The 22,613-nt window shown below is 42.8% G+C and overlaps 1 protein-coding gene across 4 annotated transcripts; it reads right to left on the bottom strand.

Moving 5' to 3' along the window:
• Positions 1 to 7,788: 7,788 nt before the first annotated feature.
• On the bottom strand, positions 7,789 to 19,939 carry LOC308560993 (uncharacterized protein). Of its 4 annotated transcripts, none has more exons than XR_013999417.1 (5): positions 19,606 to 19,939; positions 12,576 to 12,683; positions 12,102 to 12,202; positions 11,842 to 11,990; positions 7,789 to 8,621 (listed from the first exon to the last, which is right to left on the bottom strand). XR_013999417.1 is itself a non-coding variant. In XM_081145382.1 (4 exons), the coding sequence occupies exons 1-4, from the start codon at positions 19,692 to 19,694 to the stop codon at positions 8,545 to 8,547; spliced, it is 375 nt and encodes a 124-aa protein (XP_081001508.1). In that variant the 5' UTR covers positions 19,695 to 19,745; the 3' UTR covers positions 8,368 to 8,544. The 4 variants fall into 4 exon arrangements, 2 of the variants coding, with proteins under 2 accessions (XP_081001508.1, XP_081001507.1); XR_013999418.1 differs by lacking the exon at positions 19,606 to 19,939 and adding an exon at positions 17,338 to 17,838; XM_081145382.1 differs by lacking the exon at positions 11,842 to 11,990 and having other exon boundaries at positions 8,368 to 8,621; positions 19,606 to 19,745.
• Positions 19,940 to 22,613: the final 2,674 nt, after the last annotated feature.

Here is a 22,613-nt window from a genome sequence, read left to right as displayed (position 1 = left end):
CTCTTATTTAAACCCAGAAGAGCAACCATGGCTGGTTAAAATTCCATCCCCACATCAATTCAACCTGTTCTCAGGGTTTCAAGGCTCTGAAAGGAGTGCCTTATAGGCTTATGTCTTAATAAACAAAATAGATGTTTTATCAATTATTCTCCTTGCAGTTTAGGCCAAGTTCAGCATTTGTTGTTGTTTTTTAAGGGACTTCTGCCTAACTGTTTACCTTTTTATGAAGGTGATTTTTTAACATAAAAGAAAATGTCAATAAATGAACATGAGATAAATCTTTAATTTAAAAATTAAAGATACTTATGTAGTGGGTGGGGCGGGGTAGAATGGGTCAATGGGGAGAAAAAGGGACATCTGTAATATTTTGAACAAAAAAATAAAATAAAATAAAATAATTAAATTAAATTAAAAAGGTACTTATATAAATTCAAAAATTACTTTTCTACATCTCTCTCCTTTCATCAGAGCATATAATTTATTGGACTGTGCTAGCAAACCCCAAAAGAAGTAAGTCTATTAAAGAAGTCTCTTAGTAGGACTACTTACATGCTTTTGCTCATTTGGCGTGCCAGAACCCTGATTTTAACTGTTTGGTACACTTCATCTAACGCACATCCAAGCATGGTCTTAATAAAAAGATCCTTCAATTCAGAACTATATGTAGCAAAAAGATTCCCTTAGGTGGGGGGGAAAGACCATCTTTTCTGAGAGTTCCCCATAGCTCAGACATACTTTTTAAATTCCCCAACTTCAACTTTCTGTGAGGAAATTCTACTAACCACTCCAAATTTAGAAAAATATTTCTTTTGGTTCTTTTTCCTTTCTGCCACAAATAATGATACAGATTTTCCCACTCTGCCCAGATGACATTACTATAGTCATTCTTCTATACTCTCCTTCTACTTTGCTAATACCTCCTTATAGCATCTAATTCATCCCTCCTTGTGCTATAGTTAGTTAGACTCATGTTTGCCTGCAACTAGATGTTAAGCTTCTTAAGAGGACAGTGAATGCCTTATTTTTTTCTATATCCTTTACAGTTTTCAGCACAGTATTTTGAACCATTGGGTTTACAATAAACATCTGCTGAATTAATTTAAAAATTCACTAACCGACCAATTAATAATCAAGATCATATTAATTAAAGACTAAGCAGAGCTGTTAAAGAACTCCTAAATTGCCAGTGGGACCAACAAGGATCATTTTCATATACTTGACAGCATATTTTGTTTTAAAAATATCCCAAAAGGAAAAATCTTCTAGACCCGCTGAACTTTCTTTTTTTCAGACCATGCGACAATGTCTTTTATTATGTATGGTTTTTAAAGTTATTCCTCAATCTGTTTATACACAGGCAAAAATAAGTTTAACATATCATTGCCTAGAGAAAGGAATGTTATCCCTAAAATATGCTTAACCAAGAGGCTACTTTACCTGCCGACCTCTAAGAACATGAAAATGAACATGCTAAACAGACTGTCCCACATCTGAGCCTTCATTCACCACCATTCGATAACCCTTCTTCAGGCCCAGATCAGCAGCACATTTCTTGCCAACAATTATAAAATATTCAAGAAGACTTTCATCATTATCTTCTGCTACAGAAATCTGGGATATGTGCTTTATTAGAAAATGTGTTTGTGTTTGAGGGGAAGTGTCATGGAAAGCAAGTCACTGGCCATCCTCAAAAATGATTTTGGCTGCAATTTCCTTGCAAATGATCTTCCTGAAGATTGTGTCACCACAATCTCTAAAATGAATTTAAAAATTTTTAATATAAAATAAAATGGCCACAATTTTTTTTGCAGCCCCTCCCAGTAAGAGGGGGAGTCTATTTCCTCAGTCCTTGGATCTGGGTTGGCCTTGTGACTTTCTTTAAATAACAAACGTGGCACAAGTATTGTTGTGTGAGTTCCTCTGAAGTGGAGGTCTCAGGAGGTCTTGCAGCTTCTGCTCTTATTCTCTTTGAGCACAGGCATCATATCAAGAATCTGAAGTGCCCTAGCTGGTTTTGCTCAGTGGTTAGAGCATCAGCCCAAGGACTTAAGGGTCCCATGTTAGATTCTGGCCAAGGGCTCGTGCCTCGGTTGCAGGCTCAATCCCCTGCCCTGGCCCCGTGCGGGAGGCAACCAGTCAACGTGTTTCACTCACATTGATGTTTCTCTCTCTCTCTCTCTCTCTCTCTCTCTCTCTCTCTCCCCCTTCCACTTCCACTCTATCTGAAAAAATCAGTGGAAAAAATATCCTCAGGTGGGGAAAAAAAAGAAAAAAGAAGCTGAAGCTATGCTAGAGAAGCTATGCTGGAGACGGATGGCTCAGATGACAGCCAGCATCAGCAGCCAGACACTAGGTGAGTCCATCTTAGCTCATCCAGCTCTTGTCCAGTGTCTAGATGGCTGTAGCCATGTAACTAAGAGAAGACCAAGAGAACTGCCTGGCTGAGCCCAGCCCCACTTGCTGACCTTAGAATTATAACCAAATAAAGTAGTTGTTTAGCCACCAAGCTTTGAGGTAATTTGTTATACAGTGATAAATAACTGGCATACTACATCTGGTAAGAAAATAAATTAAAAAAATTAAAAGAAGCAAAAACATCTTCTTTTCTCCCCAAAACCTCAGGCCCTATCCCCAGAGACAATAGCCCCTACACACTGTTCTGCATCTTGCTTGATTCCCTTAATATAATATAAACTTTATATGGGCCACATAAGTAGCCTTGGGGCATTCCATTATATAGATATAGCATAATTTATTTAACCAGGTCCCTTCAGATGGGCATTTAGGCAGTGTCTGCTTTTTTGTTACTTACAACATTGATGCAATGGTCATCTCTGCACATGTACATCTATGCATACATGTGAGTGTATCTACAGGAGGTGGGCGTGACGCTCAAGGATGGTGCTTCCCCCCCCACTCGGATCTGTGGTGAGTCCACTCCAACAAACAAACTTGTATGCAACAGCCAGAACTAGCTGGGCAGTCTTATGGGCCAGCCAGTGCCAATGAGCATGATCCCTACTGAAGGCAACTTAGTTTTTGTTTAACTTATGTCTCCCTGCTGAAGTCACTCTCTGTTGTTCTCAGTGCTGTGTGTTCCTGCTGGTACACCATAGCAGGCCTCTGCTCTTTTGCCAAAAGCTACAATTGCCATATTCTTTGCCCAGACATCCACTCAAACTTTCTGACTCTGATAACCAATCTTACTGCAGCCTCTCCCTGAGGGAATCCGCACCCTGATAAGAGAGCTGACAAACAGATGAACTCTGGTTAAAAATAATAACAATGATGATAATTATAATGCCTAACTTTCTATACCTTATATCTCTAATAGTATACTTGCTTTACTTCTGTTTCCCCTCTCCACTCCAGCTCATCCTCTTTTGTACTCTCTAGAGCTCCTATTCTGGCTATAATTTTATTCTGTCTGTAATTTTCCAGCTTTCTTATAGCTTTGGAGCAGGCTTGACCCTCTCCACAAATGCCTGACAGGAGGAATTGACCTCTAGAGAAGACAAGCCTCCTAGGCTCTGGTTCAAGGCACACACACCAGCACCACCTGACCAAAGTCTCTCTGATGCTTTATTTTCATTTCATTTCATTTCATTTCATTTCATTTCATTTCATTTCATTTATTTCATTTCATTATTTCATTGTAATCCTCACCTGAGAGAAAAGGGAGAGAGAGAGAAAAACATTGATCGGTTGCTTTTTGTATATTCCTCAACAGGGGATTGAACCTGAAACCCGAGTATAGGCCCTGATCAGGAATCGAACCAGCAACATTTCGGTGCAAAGGATGCCACTCAACTGAGCCACTCCAGCCAGGCTCTCCACTGCATTTTTTTAGAAAAGGATATCTAGTCTCACTTTTCAAAAAAACCTAAACCCCCAATTATGAGAAGCCCAGTTTCTGAGGTACACAAATACTCTGTCACAGGCTGCTGAGGGCAAATGACCCCCAGCACATAGACTTTCCCATGGCCCTTACTCCAGATGAGAGGCATCTTCAGTCAAACACTCCCAGGTTCCATGCCTCAGCACAACCCTCTTATGCTTTCATTCATAATGACTGAACCCATCTACAAATCACATGAGACTAGAAAGTGATATTGTTTCCTACACTCCCCTGCAGCTAGAAGTGGCCATTGCATCCATGTTCTGGTCAATGACATGTGGGGAAAATCAGCTGGTAGGTCACCTGTAAAAGTTTGCTTTCCTGACAAAAAGGATAGATGCAGCATGTTCTTCCCTTTTAACCCTACCGCCCCCCCCCCTCCTGCATTTAATATGAAAGTGATACCTGGAACTCGGATAGCCATTTGCAACCATGGGAAATGTATTAGCTTTCTATTGCCACATTATCACAAACTTAGTGGTCTAAAAAACAAATTTATTAATTACAGTTCTGGAGGTTAGAACCTTTCCAGCTTTTAAAGGCTGCCTGCATTCCTTGGCCTGTGGCCCCTTCCTCCACCTTCAAAACCAGCAGCAGAATATCTTCACCTCTCTCTGTTTCTCTGACCTCTGCTCTGTCAACACATTTCCTTCTCTGACTCTGACTCTCCTGCCTCCCTCTTGTAAGAACCCTTTGATTACGTTATGCCCATCTGGATAAATCAGGGTAATTTCTCCATTTCAAGGTCCTCAACTAAATTACATCTACGAAATCCCATTTGCTATGTAAAGTAACATATTTGTAGATTCTGAGTATTTGGATATGGCCCTCTTTGCAGGAGTGTGTGTGTGTGTGGGGGGGGGGGTATTTTCACTACCAAAAGTAATATGCATAATGACCACAAATTGATAATGGTGAAACAGAGGATGGGAAGAGCCCAGATTCCTGACATTATAGATTCTCAGTACCAGCCTTGGATTGTCCGCCTACTTGTAGATAATTAAATGTCTTCATTGCTTAAGTCACCATTAATCAGGTTTTGATTTCCTTGCAGCTGAACACGTTCTAACTGGTACATTGCTTTCACTGGGCAAGACTTACCGTGTTGGATTGAGGCTGTTTGGGAAAGTGCCTTGCATGTTTTGGCCAAATTGAATCCCTTGAAAGCACTAAACTGTTTTGCCTTTAGGCCATTACTTTTCCTTCCTACATTCTTTCTCCTTTCTACCCGCTCTCACACGCACCAACCCTTATGTTACCCCCATTCACCTGGCTCCCTCGTATTCATCATTTCGATCTCTATTTGGCTGTTTCTTCCTGCCAGTCCAGAAGTTTTCCCTGACCTTCCTCTGCTCACCAAGATTCTGGCTAGGTAAACTGCCTTGGTGTTTCTGGGACAGCCTTCCCCTCCCAATCACAGTGTCCTTTTCCTATCTATTAGGTCTTCGCAGACAGAGACTGTGTTTGCCTTACTTTTGGCTGGGCCCAGATGCTAAAGGACATCATCAGGAATCAGTTTCCCTCCATTCCTGGGGTGTGCTTTTCTTTCTCAGGGCTTTATTTCTGGGCAGATTCTTCCCACGTGGAACAAGAAGGCCACCAGTAACTTCACGCTTACCTTTTACCAACTTGGCAACCTAGATGGAAAGAGAGTATCTCTCACATTAGGTCCAGAAAAAGACCTGGCCTGACTCTCATTGGCCTAAATGGGGTCAAGCCTGGGCCACATACCAATTTGTGGGGCACAGATATGTGATCAGTCCCACCAGAACCATGAGAACTGAGAATGAGGGAGGGAAGTTTCACAAAGGGAACCTGAGGGGAAGTTTCACAAAGGAAACCTGAAACTAGAACATGAGTAAGTGGATGCTGGACAGGCAGAAACAACTGAAGACCCCTAGAGAAGGTGATACATGTTGTGTTCTTTTATTGAGCACTTACTATGTTCCAGACACCAGGATGAGCTATTTTTATTCATTCAAAAAAACAGACACTGAGCACCTGTTGCACACAAGTTATGAGAACAAAAAACATGGTATGGTTCTTTTTCCCAAGGTACTTAAAATTTGGAAGGGGTTTACAAGTATTATCTCATTTAATCCTCTCAACAGCCACATTAGATATGTATTTTATTTAAACTAATAGATTAGAAAATAAAATGGCTGGTAGCATAGAATGCTCAAGCAACTTGCTCAAAGGCACATTGTAGTGAGTGGCAGAGCTGGAGTTCAAGGTTCATTAAGAGGTCTAGTCCCGCCCGGCCGGGCGTGGCTCAGCGGTTGAGCATCGACCTAGGATCCAGGCGATCGGGGTTCGATTCCTGGTCAGGGCACGTGCCCGGGTTGCGGGCTGCAGCCGATCAATGACTCTCTCATCATTGATGTTTCTGCCTCTCTCTCTCCCTCTCCTTTCCTCTCTCTGAAATCAATAAAGATATATTGAAAGAAAAAAAAAAGAGGTCTAGTCCTAATCTAACACACACCTTGCAAGTGTGGACGACAGATAAAGTGAAAGGAGACAGCATTGCTTCTGGTATCCTACAGGGCCAGGGCTATTCCAGGGAATGCTGAGGACCCAGACAAGATACTCCAATCAGGTTAGAATGAATATCAAGCGCAGGAAGAGAAATATATACATTAAAGAAAGAAGATAGACCCTTCAGTTTACAGAAATGAAGGGGAATTTGGGGATCATTTATATATTTCATTTTAGTTTTAGCATAAATGCACCCTCATCTGCATGTTCTGCTTCTTTCCTTACCCCCTATGGTCGGTCATTAAATTATAGAACCCAAGATCTGGAAGCTAATTTAGAGAGCATTAGTCAAAACCTCTTCATCATCCACATGCCAGCCCAGGTCTCCCTGCCTCTTAAGACCTAGTGAAATTGACTCAAACTCCCCGTCCACCTCCTGTGGAAAATCCAGTGCCCTTCCCAACATCTCTGAGAAGACCTAGGGCCTTATTTCCATGGCAGTTGCTTCTGGTTCCAATTACTTTGTCTTTCAAGTTCTTAGTGTCTGCTCTATATTGTCACTTCTCCTTCATCTCAGCCTTGTCATTGATTCAAACATGTCATTCAACTCAATTATACAAAATAAGTATATTAGTCTCCTACACCTCATTTTAGACTGAAGAGAAAACTGAGGCATGAAGAGGTTAAAAGACTTGCCCCAAATCACTCAGTTCATGAGGGGCAGGGCTGGGCCAAGAAGTCAGGTATTTTTTCTACTTTATCATTCTGCTCAGTCATCAGGTGCCTTTGTGTAGGGTAGGATGGGGTAAGAAAACTTGAGTGATTGTGCCCATTCTTCGGCCAAAAAAAAAAAAAAAAAAGTAATTCTTAAGACTTTAAGACTGTTCCTCAGTCTTTGGTACTCACTCATTAATTAACAGCCTGTTTTAGTCTGCTCAGTTCACTATAACAAAATACCATGGGCTGGGTACTTAAACAAGAGAAATTTATTTTCTCAAAGTACTGGAGGCCAAAAGTCGCAGATCAAGGTCCAGGAGGGTAGGTTCCTGGTGAGAAGTTCCTTCCTGGCTTGTAGTGGCCACCTTTCCTTCATGCATAAGGTGGGAGTAGTCAATCTCTTATGTCACCAGTCCTATTGGATTAGTGCCCCACCCTATGGCCTCATTTAACTTTATGTCCCAAAGATGGTCTCCAAATATCGTCACGTTGGGGGTAGGACTTTAACATACAAGCTTTGGGGAGACACAATTCAGTCCATAGGGGAAAAAAACAATGCGTTATCTTTCTTCTGCCTTCCCAACTCTTAGTGAAGTCTTAATTATGAAAATAATGGACTACGGATAAACTCTTAAGTAAGTAGGGCAAAAGAACTTGCAAATCATCTAACAATTCTTTCTAATTTTTTTTATTTTATTGATTGATTTTAGAGAGAGAAAGGAATGGGGAGAGAGAGAAACATTCATTTGTTGTTCCACTTATTTATACATTCATTGGCATATTAGGTCAACTGAGCTACCCAGCCAGAGCCACTTAACACTTCTTGAGTGCCTACTATGTGCCAGGAACTGTTATAAGCACTTCACATGTATTAACTAATTTCATCCTCACACCACCTTTTTAGGTGAGTACCATTTCAATCCTCATTTTGCAGATGGAAAAATGGAACCTGTCCAATATCACACAACCAGTAGAGGGAAAGGCTAAAATTTAAACTCAAATAGTCTGGCTCCTGAGTCTCTGCTCTTCACTACAACTCCTTACTGCTTATACTTATTATAGTTAATTTCAATTTCCTGTGGTAAATAAACAGTATTACCAAAACCCAAGTTCATGTGCCTGAGCCTTTGAAAGGCCAAAACTCAAAACGTCAGAGTTTGGAGTAAGGAAAGGTTTATTGATCAAGAAGTCAGCAATGGAGAGGATGGGAGAACTAATGGTGCCCCAAATCCATCTTGCTCACTGGACTAGGTTATGGATTTTTAAGGGGCTGGGGGAACAGGCATGCAGAAGTGCTGGTGGGGCAAGTTTTAATTGGAGGACCTGGAACTTGGCCATTTATGGTAAAGCGGCATCAACACGGAACCTCCTGGACAACACACCCTTGGGCTTCTGGTTATGTCCTGGTTCTTTGGTTCCATTGCAGGGTGGGGATGTGGGGGCTGACTTTGGTTTCAGGGCAGCCAGAGGCCAAACTCCTCTCTTCCTCGAATGCTTTGGCTGCATGACTCGTGGTCCTGGTCCTCTGTCCCTGAAAAACAACTCAGCACTTTGTCAAACAGGATAGGACCATTTTCAGCTGGCTCTGTGGTTACAATGGTTATACAAAAACAATTAGAAAATAATATGTATACATTACTTTTATATAGCGTATTCATATAAAGTCCTTAGAACAATAATTTTAAATTAAAAAACAAAACTAGAAGCAATTGAAAATTACAGCCAATTAAATTCAAATCAGTAATGCACAAATAAAACATCCCTCGTAAAAAATGTGGGGAGCTCCATCTATCTACTTATATCATATATATAATAAGCACACTGAAATACTGCCAAGCCTTGCCTTTATTAGTAGAATACTGAATTAGAGCACTCAGTATATCCTAATAACAATGTAGATTGTAAATATCAAGTATAATTAGAAACAGAAGACTCCCAACTAGGTTGACCAACTGTCCCAGTTTGCTTGGGACTGTCCCTCTCTTCCAGTCCAGAAAATTTGTATCTTCTCTAGAACCAGAAACAACTGTACTCATCCAAACATATTTTTTGTTTTGTTTTGTTTTGCCATGTCTTTTGGTTTTGGTGCTCAAAAGCCAAAAATTTAACTTGTTTTGTTTCTTATGATCTCTCTTTCTTGAGGCAGTGGATGACAGGTCCTGGTTGGAATGGGAGAGAGGGATGGGATTAATGAGAGAAAAAAAGAAAGACTGTATTGAAGAGACCAAAAAATGTGACAGAAAGCACAATTCTCCTCCGCTTTCAAATCCCCAAGTCCATCGAGCAGCACATATATCCCAGCTCTGGAAATCAGCCTGGCTTAGGGGAGGCTCCAGATATCCTCATCATCTTCTCCCTGGTTTCTTTTCCTTTCTCCTGCCCAAGCCTAGGAGACTTTATATAATTTGGGCAGGTGAAACTCTTTATCTTTTGTTCCAAAATCAACTGTTAATGACATAAACTTTTTCCCAAATACTTAGGCTTTTGATAGGCAAAGAGCCCAGAGTTTCTTTCAAAACACCTTCCTTCCTGAAGTACTCTTTTTGCCATGAACTTCATGTCTGTTTTAAAACTCAAAAACTAAGCAGACTTTTTCTCTATGTATTTCTGCTATAACAAGTAATCATAGCTAATATTATGTTATATTTTATAATTATGGTACCTCGTGGGGTTTCGGTGAGAATTAAATGAGTTAATATGTATTAACTGCCTAACACAAGTTAGTACTTTACAAATGTTTGCCAGGCAGCACTGTTGTAAGCATTTTATTTATTTATTTATTTATTATTTATTCACTCATTCATTCATTCATTCATTTTTAATCCTCACCGGAAGATATTTTTTCCATTGCTTTTCAGAATGGAAGAGAGAGAGAAACAACGATCGACCGGTCGCCTCCTGCATGCGCCCTGGCCAGGGCTGGGGACTGAACCTGCACTGAAGGCACATGCCGTGGACTGGTATCGAACCTGGGGCCCTTCAGTCTGCAGGCCAGCGCTCCTACCACTGAGCCACACTGGCTAGGGCTGTTGTAAGCCTTTAACATGTATTTCCACAACAACTTCGTGAAGCAGGTGCCACTATCATCCTTTGGTTGGAGATGAGGGGGCAAAGGAACAGTAAGCTTGCACAGGTCACGTCGCCAGCAAGCGCGAGGGCTGGATTTCAAGCCCAGGCAGTCAGGCTCCAGACCCTGCTCACCAGGCAACACGGCTCCTGCTTCTCTGAGGGGAAATCAAGGAGTTGCAGGAAGTCCCAAGGGAAAAATCAAAGGTTGGCATTTCAAAGATTATCGTAACACTCAACTTTAAAATGCATCAGAAAAGTAAGATTAACTGATGCATGGATCAAAGGATGGCTAGCTGGGTCAATTATGTGCTAGAGCAAGTATATGGGAATATTAATGGTAGAATGGTGAATATACAAGTGTTTGTTACAAAATTCTTTCAACTTTTCTGTATATTTTAAAATGTTGAACACTCTCCCTCAAATATTACTGCAACATCTTTGTACCCTAAGAAGAGCCCTTCAGGTGATTCTGTCTTTTTAAAAAAGTCTTCCCTGTCAGCACCCCATTACATATGACAGCACACATTTAATTGTTAAATTGTATAGGACAGGCAATGTGCTGTGGGACTCTTAAATAAGAATGATCACAGTGGATTGGCCTAAAAACCTCGTGGAAGAAGTTTAAAAGTGTCCCCAAGGAATGCCACTGTGAGTCCCATTCCTGCAGATTGTAGCAAGTAGAGAAAAAAGATGAAATTACTGTGTCTAGAGCACAGAAGGCCCCTGTGCTGATAATCAGAGAATCAGCATTTTTAAGGAGGGAAATTAGAAGGTGAATGCAAATTATTCTGCAAATATTTAGATTGTATCATTGAGCAATTAGTATTAATATAATAATAAGAAAAGCTAGCCTGGACAGTGTGGCTCAGTGGTTGAGCATTGACCTATGAACCAAGTCGGGGTTCAATTCCCTGTCAGGGCACATGCCCGGGTTGTGGGCTCGATCCCCAGTCGGGGGCGTGCAGGAGACAGCCGATCAATGACTCTCTCATCATTGATATTTCTATCTCTCTTTCCCTCTCCCTTTTTCTCTCTGAAATCAATAAAAACATATTTTTTTAAAAAAAGGAAAAGCTAACATTTGTCGAATGCTTATTATATACCCAAGACTACTCTAAACACTTTATATGTATTAACTCATTTAATCCCCTCACCAGCTCTACAAGGGTAGGTACTATTATCGTCCCCAGGTTACTAAAACAGAGAAATTAAGTAACTTGTACAAGGTAACATAGCTGATAAGGGATGGAGCCAGAATTTGAAATTAGTTCATCTCATTTCCACTCCTGTGCTCTTAACCACTCCCTTACACTGCCTCTTGTTAAGCTTGTAAGTAGTTAATTCATAACCCTTTTCTTTCCCATCTAAATTTAGAACCAGTTGAGAAGCAGACACAGGAGTCAGCTATAAGAAATCTTAGCTTTATTTCTAGTGAAAGCTAAAATAAATGAGATGTGCAACCAAGTGGACTTGCTAACAGTTGCTGAACTAGTCAGACTTACCTACCCAGTTGTAGGCAGCAATAAACAGTGGCCGACATCAACCACAATACAGAGCATATTCTAAGGTCATGGCACGGCAGAGGCTGAAAACCAATGCATCCTCTCTGCAAGCAGCAGGTCCAAAACATGCAGGAGTGGCTGATCCACAAATACCCTCCCTGTCCCCTCCTCCAAACTCACCATCAGATAAACCAGCCTCCCTCCCGCGGGGGAGGAGGGAGTAGGAGAGAAGGGCTCACATGTCCTCTAATGAAAATTTTTTCCAGTGGAAACATGTTGGTTAGGAAATAAGTATTTTCTCACCTAGCACTTCTTAGTATTAAGTTCAGCTGTATAAGAAGAAAAAGTGACTTGAATATACACAAACACACAGATAAACACACACAGATGATGTGAAGGCTTCCCAGAAAACGAATATAATTCTTGAAAGTGACATTTACCTGGGAGGGCCTGGAGGTCAGAAGTCTGAGAGGAAGACCGTCTCCCAAAGCGGTACCCAATAGAGATAATCCACTTAAGCACCTGTCGCCTTTCCTGGCACCTGGTAAGTGGTCAATTAATCTTCTTAGCTCCTTAGCCTTATTATTAGTGTTGTGATTGTTGCTCTGTACTCGGCTACAATTCACTTCCGGTGTGAAAACTCAGAATGAGACCATTTAAATGGATTCCTGGCCAAATTTGTCCAGAAGGCAGGAACATTTTACATTTTATAACACCCTGAATTTTCGCAAAGCACTTTAACATATATTACCTCATTTCATTCCAAGAACAACCTTGGTAAGGCAGAAATTATAATGGAAATTGCATTTTGTGCAGCAGTTAGATTCTAAAGTAACATATAAGGTAAAAAAAATCAAACAATGAAAATTAGTCACAAAATCCCTTAAATTTGCCCTTACAATATACGAGCATACCATCTCTTCCTTAATCTAACGGCCAGCTTTTCCACCAGTGTTGGAACAGGTCGGGGCCTCTTTGGCTGAGCTCTGGATATAACTGCTGGCTTGCACTTACGCACCATGCTGTACAAAAAATAAGGGTGACATGTTTAAACACTGAGATACCACCCCGCCGGGCATGGCTCAGTGCAGTTGAGCATCCACCTAGGATCCAGGAGGTCTCGGTTTGATTCCCGGTCAGGGCACATGCCTGGGCTGTGGGCTCGATCCCCAGCTGGGGGCGTGCAGGAGGCAGCCGATCAATGTCTCTCTCATCCCTCTCCCTTCCTCTCTCTGAAATCAATAAAGATGTATTTTTAAAAATAGATAAAGTAAGTAAACACCAAGATACCATCCCATTTCCTTTTTCTTTCTTTTTAAAAAAAAATTTGATTTGAGAGAGAGAGAAAGGAGCATAGATCGGTTACCTCCCAAACGAACTCTGACTGGGAACTGAACCTGAAACCTAGGTATGTGACCTGGCTGGGACTAGAGCCCATGACCCTCTGGTGCACAGGAAGACGCTCCAAACAACTGAGCCACACCGGCCAGGGCTCCACCCATTTTCCCCAGCAAGATGCTCACACTGTAAAAGGCATAAAGAAAAGGAGACTAACTGTGAAAAATAACTTCATTCCACCTTTGCTTCATTCCCCTGTCTCATGCCCATTGGATGGAACTCATGGAAACTTAACATTTAGTAAATGACCATTCATTCATCCATTCATTAATGCTCTCTCTCTTAAAGTGATGTTTGGTTTAATTTGACTAAACTAAACAGACATGTAATGTCTCCGCTAGATTATCATAATCTAAGGTTTACAGTTTCAAGTGATTAGCCGCTGTCACCAGGCAGCAAACCCCAACTGGCTGACTTCTATCCCACCCTCTTTTAACTATACAACATCACATCCTCCCATTAACCTGATAGTATAACTGAGGTGGTCTTTACAAGTTCAGAATTATGTATTTGCCTAATCAGATCCAATTTAGGCAGATAGCAACTTCCATGAAATCTTAGCGTAGATCTAGAAAAGTGTTAAAATTAGTCCACCTAGACCGGAGCTCAGCAAAGACATAAGGCACATGTCCTTGCTCTTGTGAAAGTGCTATCATATCTTTAATGACTATTGTCAAGACCTCTCATCCACAAGACTGAAAAATACTCTGAAAGTGAAAAAGTGATTTACCAAGTGGCACTACAGAGTAAATTGTTTCACATTTGTTAAGTTCTGAGAACACAAAAATGATACCTAGCTCAAACAGATGGAAGGAACAGTGGTCTCAGCAACTTCATTTTTAAATATGAAATGTGACAGCTCTTCATATATATCAGAGAAAAAAATAAAGGTAGCTTCATGAAAATATGACTGCTACAAAATCAGCAAAAACTATAAAGCAATAATGGCTACCATTTTTGAGTACTCCAAATACTTATCATAGTAAACCTTCATATTACATTCCCCATTTCATAGTTAAGAAGGCTGAGATTCAGAGAGATCAAATAACTTTGATCAAGTTCACACTTAGGAAATGGCAGAAAGAAGATTTTAGCCCAGGATGGTCGGATCCAAAGCCCATGCTCTTTTCAGAATATCATTCTATGTCTCAAATTATAAACCCCCCCTAGCAAGGGAATGAATTTTGAAAATACAGTACAACTATCTCTTACACAGTAAGTTTTCAGCTTTTATAACTTAATAAAGTTTTCCCTCACACTTCATCTCATTTCTGTAAGAATATTTTACAGCAACAGATAAATAACTGTATGTATTAAGTATGTATATTGAATATAATGTACTAGAACGGTGGTTTCCAAAATGGAGAATAGACTGACTTACTAACAGTCCCCTGTGGGGTTGGCTTCTTCAAATTATTCCTGGAACCCCATGGGAGGTGGTGGCAGAGGGGGTGACTCAGTCTCCTATCTTGAACTATAATATAAACTAGCAATATCAGAGTAAAGGAGTCATCCAAGTGCTGGAGGTCTGAATGACAGATATCTTGGACTAGCAGAGATCTTAAATCAAGACAAAGGTGAAATTAAGGTTTAAAAAAATCTCTAAATTTTTTAACAGTTACTCAGAAAGATCTGTTGGCTAAAATTTTGAAATGGTAGTTATAATACTATAATTCCTCTCTGTCTTTTCTTTCTCTCAGCTAAATTTTTAGTAGTGGTCTTTATGTGGGCAAATATAGAGTCCATCAGATATTTCCAAGCTCAGTGTCAAGACCAGGACTAGGAATTAGTCTTGTCTTTTAATCCAATCTATTAACTCTTGCACTCAATTCCCTCCAGCAACAAGAGCAAGTTTATCATACAGTCATAATTCCTGATCTATGTGGAAAGGTGATGCTGTTGAAGTACCATCAATAAAGCTGATGTTTCACAGTGGTTGTGATTAATTTGTGCTGATCTTGATACCACCTTGCTCTTGTAACCAACATTTACATTTGCAAGATGGTAGAATTTGAGAGATGGTTTACTGGTATGATCTGTAACAATGGCAAAGAAATAAGCTAACTGGGCTACATAAAGACTAAATCAATAGGGAACACACAAACTAGATATAGATTTGAAAAAAATAAAATAAAATACAGAGCCCTGGCTGGGTAGCTCAGTTGGTTAGAGCATTGTCCCAGTATACCAAGGTTGCAGGTTTGATCCCTGGTCAGGGCACATACAAGAACCAATCAATAAATGCATAAATAAGTGGAACAACAAATTGGTGTTTCTCTCTCTTTCTCTCCCTTCCACTCTCTCTAAAAATCAATAAATAAAAATTTTAAAAATACATTAAGTGTATAACACTAAAGAGCTTATTATCTTTATCCCACTTGAAGGGCAGTAGCCAAATAATCTGGGATTTTCCTTCTATTTTTTTTTCTTCTCTATATTAAATAATAGAATCTACATGAGTATTGAGGGAAGACATCTAAGTTCCTAATTTCATATAGTGGATGATTTAGATGACTGACAGGGAAGAGATAACTTTCATGTCAACGTTTACAGCAATGAAAGAGAAATTATTTAACTTTTTTTTTAAATCATCACCTGAGGATATTTTTTCCATTGCTTTTCAGAGAGAGAGGAAGGGAGAGAGAGAAAGAGAGAAAGACATCGATGTGCGAGAGACACACTGATTGGTTGCCTCCTGCACGTGCCCCGACAGGGCTGTGGATGGAGCCTATAACCAAGGCACATGCCATTGGCCGGAATTGAACAGTCCGTGGGCAGACACTCTAACCACTGAATCAAACCGGCTAGGGCTGTTTAACTTTATTTAAATGTATTTTTTCTAGTATTTTAAAAAAAGGACATGAGATTCTAACCACCATCCCACAGGACTTTTAACACCAGTGTATCTGAACCCAACCTTAGGGTAGGTGTTGAGTAATGAGGGCTCTCAAAGTGGGTCTCAGAGCAAGGCCCATGGACTGCCCTGGAACATGTTTATGTAATACAGAATCCTGACCCTTTTACAAAGCTTTTTTAGCTTTTTCTCAGTTTTCCCCACCAACAGTAGTTTCAATGTAGAAGCCAAACCACAGTAAATTCTTTATGTTTCTAGATAAAGAAACCCAACGCATGATAATACGATCATCTGTAATATTAGAATCTGAGCAAACGCCTCTCAAATTCTCTATACTGAGGAAATGAAAGGGTTCTATAAAACAAAGACTGCCCTCAGTGTAATGGATTGTTTTGTGAGGCAGTGATTCCTCTTCTACTAGAAAAACTGAAGCAGAAGCTGGCTGAGGAGGGTTTACTAGAAGGGTTTCTGCACTAGGTGGGAGGTGGAACTGAATGCTGGTATTTCAGTTTAGGAGGAGTTTTCAACTAATTTCACAATGCAGAGAGAACATTCCAGAAAATCCAATTATATTGTGAATGCTGATGTTCCTTATACTTTTTAGATCTCTAATAAATGCTTTTCTTTCTCTTTCTTTTTTTTCTTTCTTTCTTATTGTTTTTTAAATTTTTATGAGTTGTTTTGAGCCCTAACTGACAATTGCCCCCCGCCCCCATACAAGCAAAAGTTTATTTATAAAGTAACAGAAGTAGAAGAAGTGAGCCAGCTGGGCTGCATGGGCTCAGAAAACAAGTTACAGAGGCAAAAGAAGGACCCTTGGAGCTCAGGAGAGGAAAGGCAAAGGGACACACCTAAAGGATAGAGGAAGAAGGAATGGACAGCCAGAGAGAGAGAGGGAGAGAAAGAGAAAGAGTGGGGGGGGGGAGAGAGTCTAATAAATGCTTTTAACATGGAGTTTATAAAAGCATTTATTATAAAGAAAGGGGCTGAAGAAAAGAAATGGGAAGAAAGCAGACCCCGAACTTTTGAGAAAGACTTGATTTGCCCAATTAACAACCTTCAAGATTCCTCATCCCGGCTCCCGTGGTTCTACCTTGTTATTAGGCAAATAATTTTGATCATCCCTTGTGCGCAGCAACATTAGGCAGTAAGGAACCTACTAAGGTATCATGACAATGGATCTTTTGTTGGTACGATGAGCTCCAAGGAGGAGCAACTGACCTGAGCTGGGAGGCTCAGGAAGGCTTCCTGGAGGAGGCGCTGCCTCCCAGGTGGAGCTTGATAGCAAAGAAAAAATTCAGGGTTTAGGGTTGCTCTGGCGCTGACAGCAAAGCTCCCTGAGACCCCAGGCACGCGCCCCTTGCGGAAAAGGGTAAGGGCAAGATGTGTCGTGGACCTTTTAGAGAAAACTGAGTCTGGCTTACCATCTGAGGAGAGGAGAGCCGGGGGATGGAGAGGAGAAGATCCAAAGCCCCCGTCTTCAGTAAGACGTGCGCAAGCAGCTCCGGGTGCCGGGCCCGGGAGGGAGCTTTCCAGAGGCCGAGGGCGCGGAAGGAGGGGGGTCGGGGCGGCAGGACGCCCTCCCGCGCGCCTGCAGCGGGGCGAACGGGGCCCGGCCCGGCGGCACCCGCAACCGTCCGCTACCGTGGCGGGGCCTCCAAAGCCCTCGCGAGACCGTCTGCAGGACTCGCCAGGGCCGCGGCCTAACTGGAGCGCAGGGAGCTTGCCCTGGTTCCCGGAGATCCAGGTTCGCGCCGCGGGGACTGGCTTCGCGTCGCGAGCGTCCCTGCATCTGACAAGTGGGGCGTCCCCGGCCTGGGGCGCGGAGGAGGGTCCCTCCCGCCCCCACGCCGCCCCGCACCCCCGCAGTGGTGCCCTTTGCGGATGGGCTTCCTCCCTAATTAATTCAAATGCTCTTCCCCCTCCTGTCCCTCTAGGCGGGCGAGCCCTCGAGGCGTGTCGGCTGCGCCCCGGGCGTGGGAGGGGCTGGGGAGGGGGCCGACCCAGCGCTCCGGGGGGCCGTTGACCCTCTAGGCGAGGGGAGCCTGGGGCCCAGACTTCCCGCCTTCTTTCTTCCCTTCCCAAACCACAAGGCCAGAGGGAACGGAGCCGTCGGTCCCGGCAGGAACCGCCCGCGCGGGGCGAGCGGGAGCCGGGGCCGCGGGGCCGCCCTGGGCGAGGCGCGCCCCCGGGCGCACAGTCCCTCTCGGCCCAGCCCGCGCTCCTCCACCTTCATCTTCTCTTTTCTACTCTTCCCAATAGTCCTTGACCCACTGTTCGCTTTTTAAATGTTTTTTCCCCACCTGGGACACCCTTCCCGGGAGAGAACATTTTTCCCGAGAATTTCCATAGTTTACACCAGGGCTGCTGAGTGACTTTGGGGAAGTCTTGAGACCTTCTGGGCCTATGTAAAAAAAGGGGGAGGGTGTTCTCGAGGTCTGTTTCTCGGAAGATGCCTCCAAAAATCAGCCCCGGAGGACTCGGACAAGGGAATGAAGGTGTCCCCTCTCCCTCCCCGCCTCGCCCGCAATAGGACGGAGCAGAGTGCGCAAGCCCCAAGGCAACTGAAAAAAAGGGCTTTTAGTACGAGTTTTACATTAAAATGAGGGAGGGGCTAATTTAAGCTTTGTTTTGAAAAATTATAACGTAACACACCCCTTTGGGAACTAAAGCTAAGATGATAGTGCTTTCTTACCACTCCTTGATTGATTTTTGTAATGCTCCAAATTTTGTTCTATGCACCCGCCCTCCCTGGCCGCTGTTTTTACCCCTGGGGACAAAGAATGGCTTGTACATTCCTAAGAGGGCAAGGGGAAGGGTTGGTGGTGGTTAAGAGAGAAGTTGGCTCTGGGTGTAATTGTGCCAACTGTTGGAGGGAGGCAAAGGGAGGAGGGTGGTCTCTTCTGCGGGTTTGGGATCTGGTTATCTTTAATTTGCCCCCGAGGCCGCCTCTTACACTAATGGGAGGCTATCAACGGAGGGCTCAGGTTTCCCTGCTTGCCTGATAGTGGAAGCAAAGGGGCAAACAGCAAACTAGACCACTCAGCCAGAAAGAAATACACCAGGCCTCTGGAGCTGGGGGTGCGGGCTCAGGGTGGGTGGGCACCTCCGGCTTCTCTGCAGGCCCAGGGGTTGCTCAAAGGACTCAGGACCAGGAGGAGACCAGCCTCTTCTGCTCCATCCTTTTACGAGGCAGGGGGCTGGAATAGGTCCTGCACCCTCTTAGAAAAACTTGCTTTTCACACCTAAAATGAAATTGTTCTAAACCAAGCTACTCGCTGCAGGTGCTTGAACAGAGTTGTTTCTCTGCCCAGAAGCCATAAAACCAAAACCAAAAACCTCTTTAAGTGCCCTAGCTCTTAACAGTTTATAAAACATTTTCCACTCACATCAACTTTCCTAATTCTGCAAGCCCAAGCAGCAGGCGGACTCCTCATTCTCACTGTAGAGGCGAGGAAATTAAGAGACTGAAAGAAACCAAGCAGTTTGTGTCCAAGGTCACAGTCAGGAAATGCCTAATCCCTGATCAGGACCCCCTCCGCAAGGCCTCTTTGATTCCACGGCTTCCTGTCATCCCTTCCCATGAAACAGACACACACAGACCCATGACACAGCCTGGGAACCCTGAGAATGCCCTTCCAATCTGCTCACACACACACATACTCACACCCAAAGAGAAGGAGTCCACTCACTAGTTTATGCTGCGGTTTGCCACCGTCACAGACACAGGTGGGGTCCAACGGACACATGCTTCTGGATCTGGCTTTCTTTCAGATGACATTCTCCTCAGGACAGTTCTTCAAGGAACCCAGGCTAAAATGATCCACCCCCCACCACCACCCCCAAACACACACACGTATCAACCGTTCATGTCCCCCTTACTGCCAAGACTCTTCTAATAAACCATGTAAAATAAATAACCTCAAATATAACTCTTAATTGCTTCCGAGTCCATGTTTCCTCATCACTAAACTTTATTGCTTCCCAATCTTCAGGACCAACTCCCCTCGACACTCTGTCCCTTCTAGGAGACAAGCCAAGGAAAGCAACTTTTCTGAAATTTGACCTGGGTGTCCCAGGCCCAGGAGATGAGCAAGGGTGTCAGCGTGTCCTGCGTCTGAGAGGCCTCGGAGGGCTGGGGCTGGACCCTCAGAGGCGAACGGGGAAGTTTTCCATCTGCTCGTCTCCCCCTACAGGCCACGTTCGCCACTGCAGCGAGAGCCCCGCGGAGTCCACGCATGCATTTTGCTTCGCATTTTCTTGGACCTCTGGATCCACTCTCCACTCCCCGAGGGACTGCGCGCGGGGCCACACTCAGGGGCTCCACCCCGGGATGCCCTACGGACCACAGGCCTCGGAACTGGACTGACTTTCTAGAAATGTGTCGGAGGAAGCGGAAACCAGTTTAAATCCGTGTGTAGCCGAAAGCTAAAATCCTCCCCATAAAAATCAACCCACTTCCCCCTTTTGTTAAAATAAACCTCCCAAAGTGGAATAAAAAGCGGGTGTCCGTCGTGTTGCCTCTAAATCTCAATGTAAAAGGGGATTTTTAGTGCCTTTCGTCACCGGTGCCCACGTTCAGTCATATCAAATACGAGTTTCAAGCCCTCCCCCACCCAGTGCTAGCGTTCATTATGTATATTTGCATTTTTTCCTTCTGCTCTAAATCTTCGTGGTTTAACAAGCTTAAAACAAAAGGAGCTTTTCAGGGGGGTACGACCGGGCCTATCTCCCAGACATCTGCCAGGACTTTAAAAGAGGTATTGCCGGTTTGAGGTTTGGATCTGAGTCTCCTACCCTCCAAGAAATGAAGGGGACCATCTCCTGGCTAGTTCAAGGTTAAGAAGAGGCTGGAAGTTGTCCGCAGTTCTCTGCTCTACACCCCACCGCCATGGCATCGCTGGAAAAAGCCCTTCGTATCTTAAGCGGCGGCTTGTGGCTGAGTGTCAAGCTGCGGGCGCAGGCTCGGCCGGTATTGCTGCTATGCGAGGAAATATGAGCGAGTAATTTTATAAGTAACAAAGGATCAGGGATGGAATGAGGCCCCTGTTATCCAATGTCATTTAGAAGCCTTGGATCAGCAGCTTCTTGAGGCTAAAAGTGAATGCAAGAAGCCCTGCCTTCCCTTTTCCCAGGAGTGTCAGCTATATTTAGAAATAACCTCTATGTGTTTGCACAAATCATGTACCATTTGCTGTTTGTGTAAAAACCGATTAGCCAGACACAACTGTGAAACAACTTGTTACTTTTATAGCTGCAACACACAAACAAATTTAGATCCGTTTAGTTTTCCTTGTAAAAGGAGATTAGAGGGTACCCGCCCGGAGACTGTGTGGTCCATAATCTCTTCTCGGAGAAGGTTACTGTGGCTCCTCTCCGAGGCGGTTATCAGGATCTTGTTTATCAAGTTGAACTATCTCACTCCCTGTAGCCTGTTTTATTTTAGGACCCTGATCCAGAAGGGATGTTTACTCATACACAATAATGTTTACCGTTTACCAGGAAAACAGATTCGGTGTTTGTGAGGGTCTTTCAAAGCGACTCCTAAGTCCGGCAGAGAAATAAGGCTCGAGTCCGAAGCCGAGACGCATCTCCTCGACCAGGAGGCAAGGTGGACGCTGGCGCCAGGGACCAAGGCCGAGTTTTGCAAACGGGAGGAATCTGGAGCCGAGCTGAGAGTACTGCACCCCGCTCCAGCTTTGAAAAGCGATTTCGAACAAGTAATTGTAACACCTAAATTAATTACAAAATAATTAGAATTGATGCCGTTTGAGGATATGTTTTGGTGGTCTTGGGAACCAGCTTCGGAGAGTCTAGATGTTTCATTTGTACCTTAATACTTTTAAGGTTGCAACAGCCGAAATGCTCATTAAAAATAATCTACGAGGACATCTCCGCATCCCTGCCCTAGGCTGTCTGCATTTCACAGTAATGTGGGAATGCATTTCACTCTAACCTAGGTATACTTATTTTTTTAAGTAAAAAAAAAGGGGGGGGGTGTTTTTAAAAGGGTACTAAGGCAACACTATTCCTTGGCCTTCAGAAAGACTGCCCTTCAGAAAGACTGCAGGTTGGAAGGAGAGGAGGCATCCAAAGAAATCTTTCAGAAATGGAAATTATGTTGTGGATTGCCACAGAAGAGTAATCTTATTTGAAAACATTATTTAAGAATAAAACTATGTATTATCTACCAGGTTAATATAATACAATTACACTGCAAAATTCAAAATACCATAACATACACTTAAAAATCAACTGGGTTTACTTACCACTTCCACTTAAGCAATGAAAATATTTTCAAAACCGTAAGACTTAAATGCTAAAATGAAGGATATATCTGGAATTTATATTCTTCTGAAAGTATAATTTTAATGACACAGAACTCGCATTTGGGAAATTTTCATTGTGCAAAATGTAAGTCGGTATTTTTTTAATGAAAATATTTAATTGTTTAGACTAAGGTGTTATTTTGTGGGGGTTTTTGTTTTTAAATGGCAGCTTATTTTAGCTACAGAAATTTCTGGTCATTTAGATTTAATGGATTGATATGAACAAGATCATTGCCCATATCCCGCTTTTATGTAAAAACTAAAAGGAAAATATTAATACGATTTAAATTAGCATATTCTTTCCTTTCTCCAATTAAATTTTTCTTACAATCAAATTATGAATTAGCAAACGCCTTGAATTTCTGGGAAAG

Source organism: Miniopterus schreibersii (genome assembly GCF_964146895.1).
Source record: "Miniopterus schreibersii genome assembly, chromosome: 8".
In the NCBI taxonomy this organism is placed as follows: Eukaryota; Metazoa; Chordata; class Mammalia; order Chiroptera; family Miniopteridae; genus Miniopterus; species Miniopterus schreibersii.
This window is presented reverse-complemented; position numbering and strand designations above follow the sequence as displayed.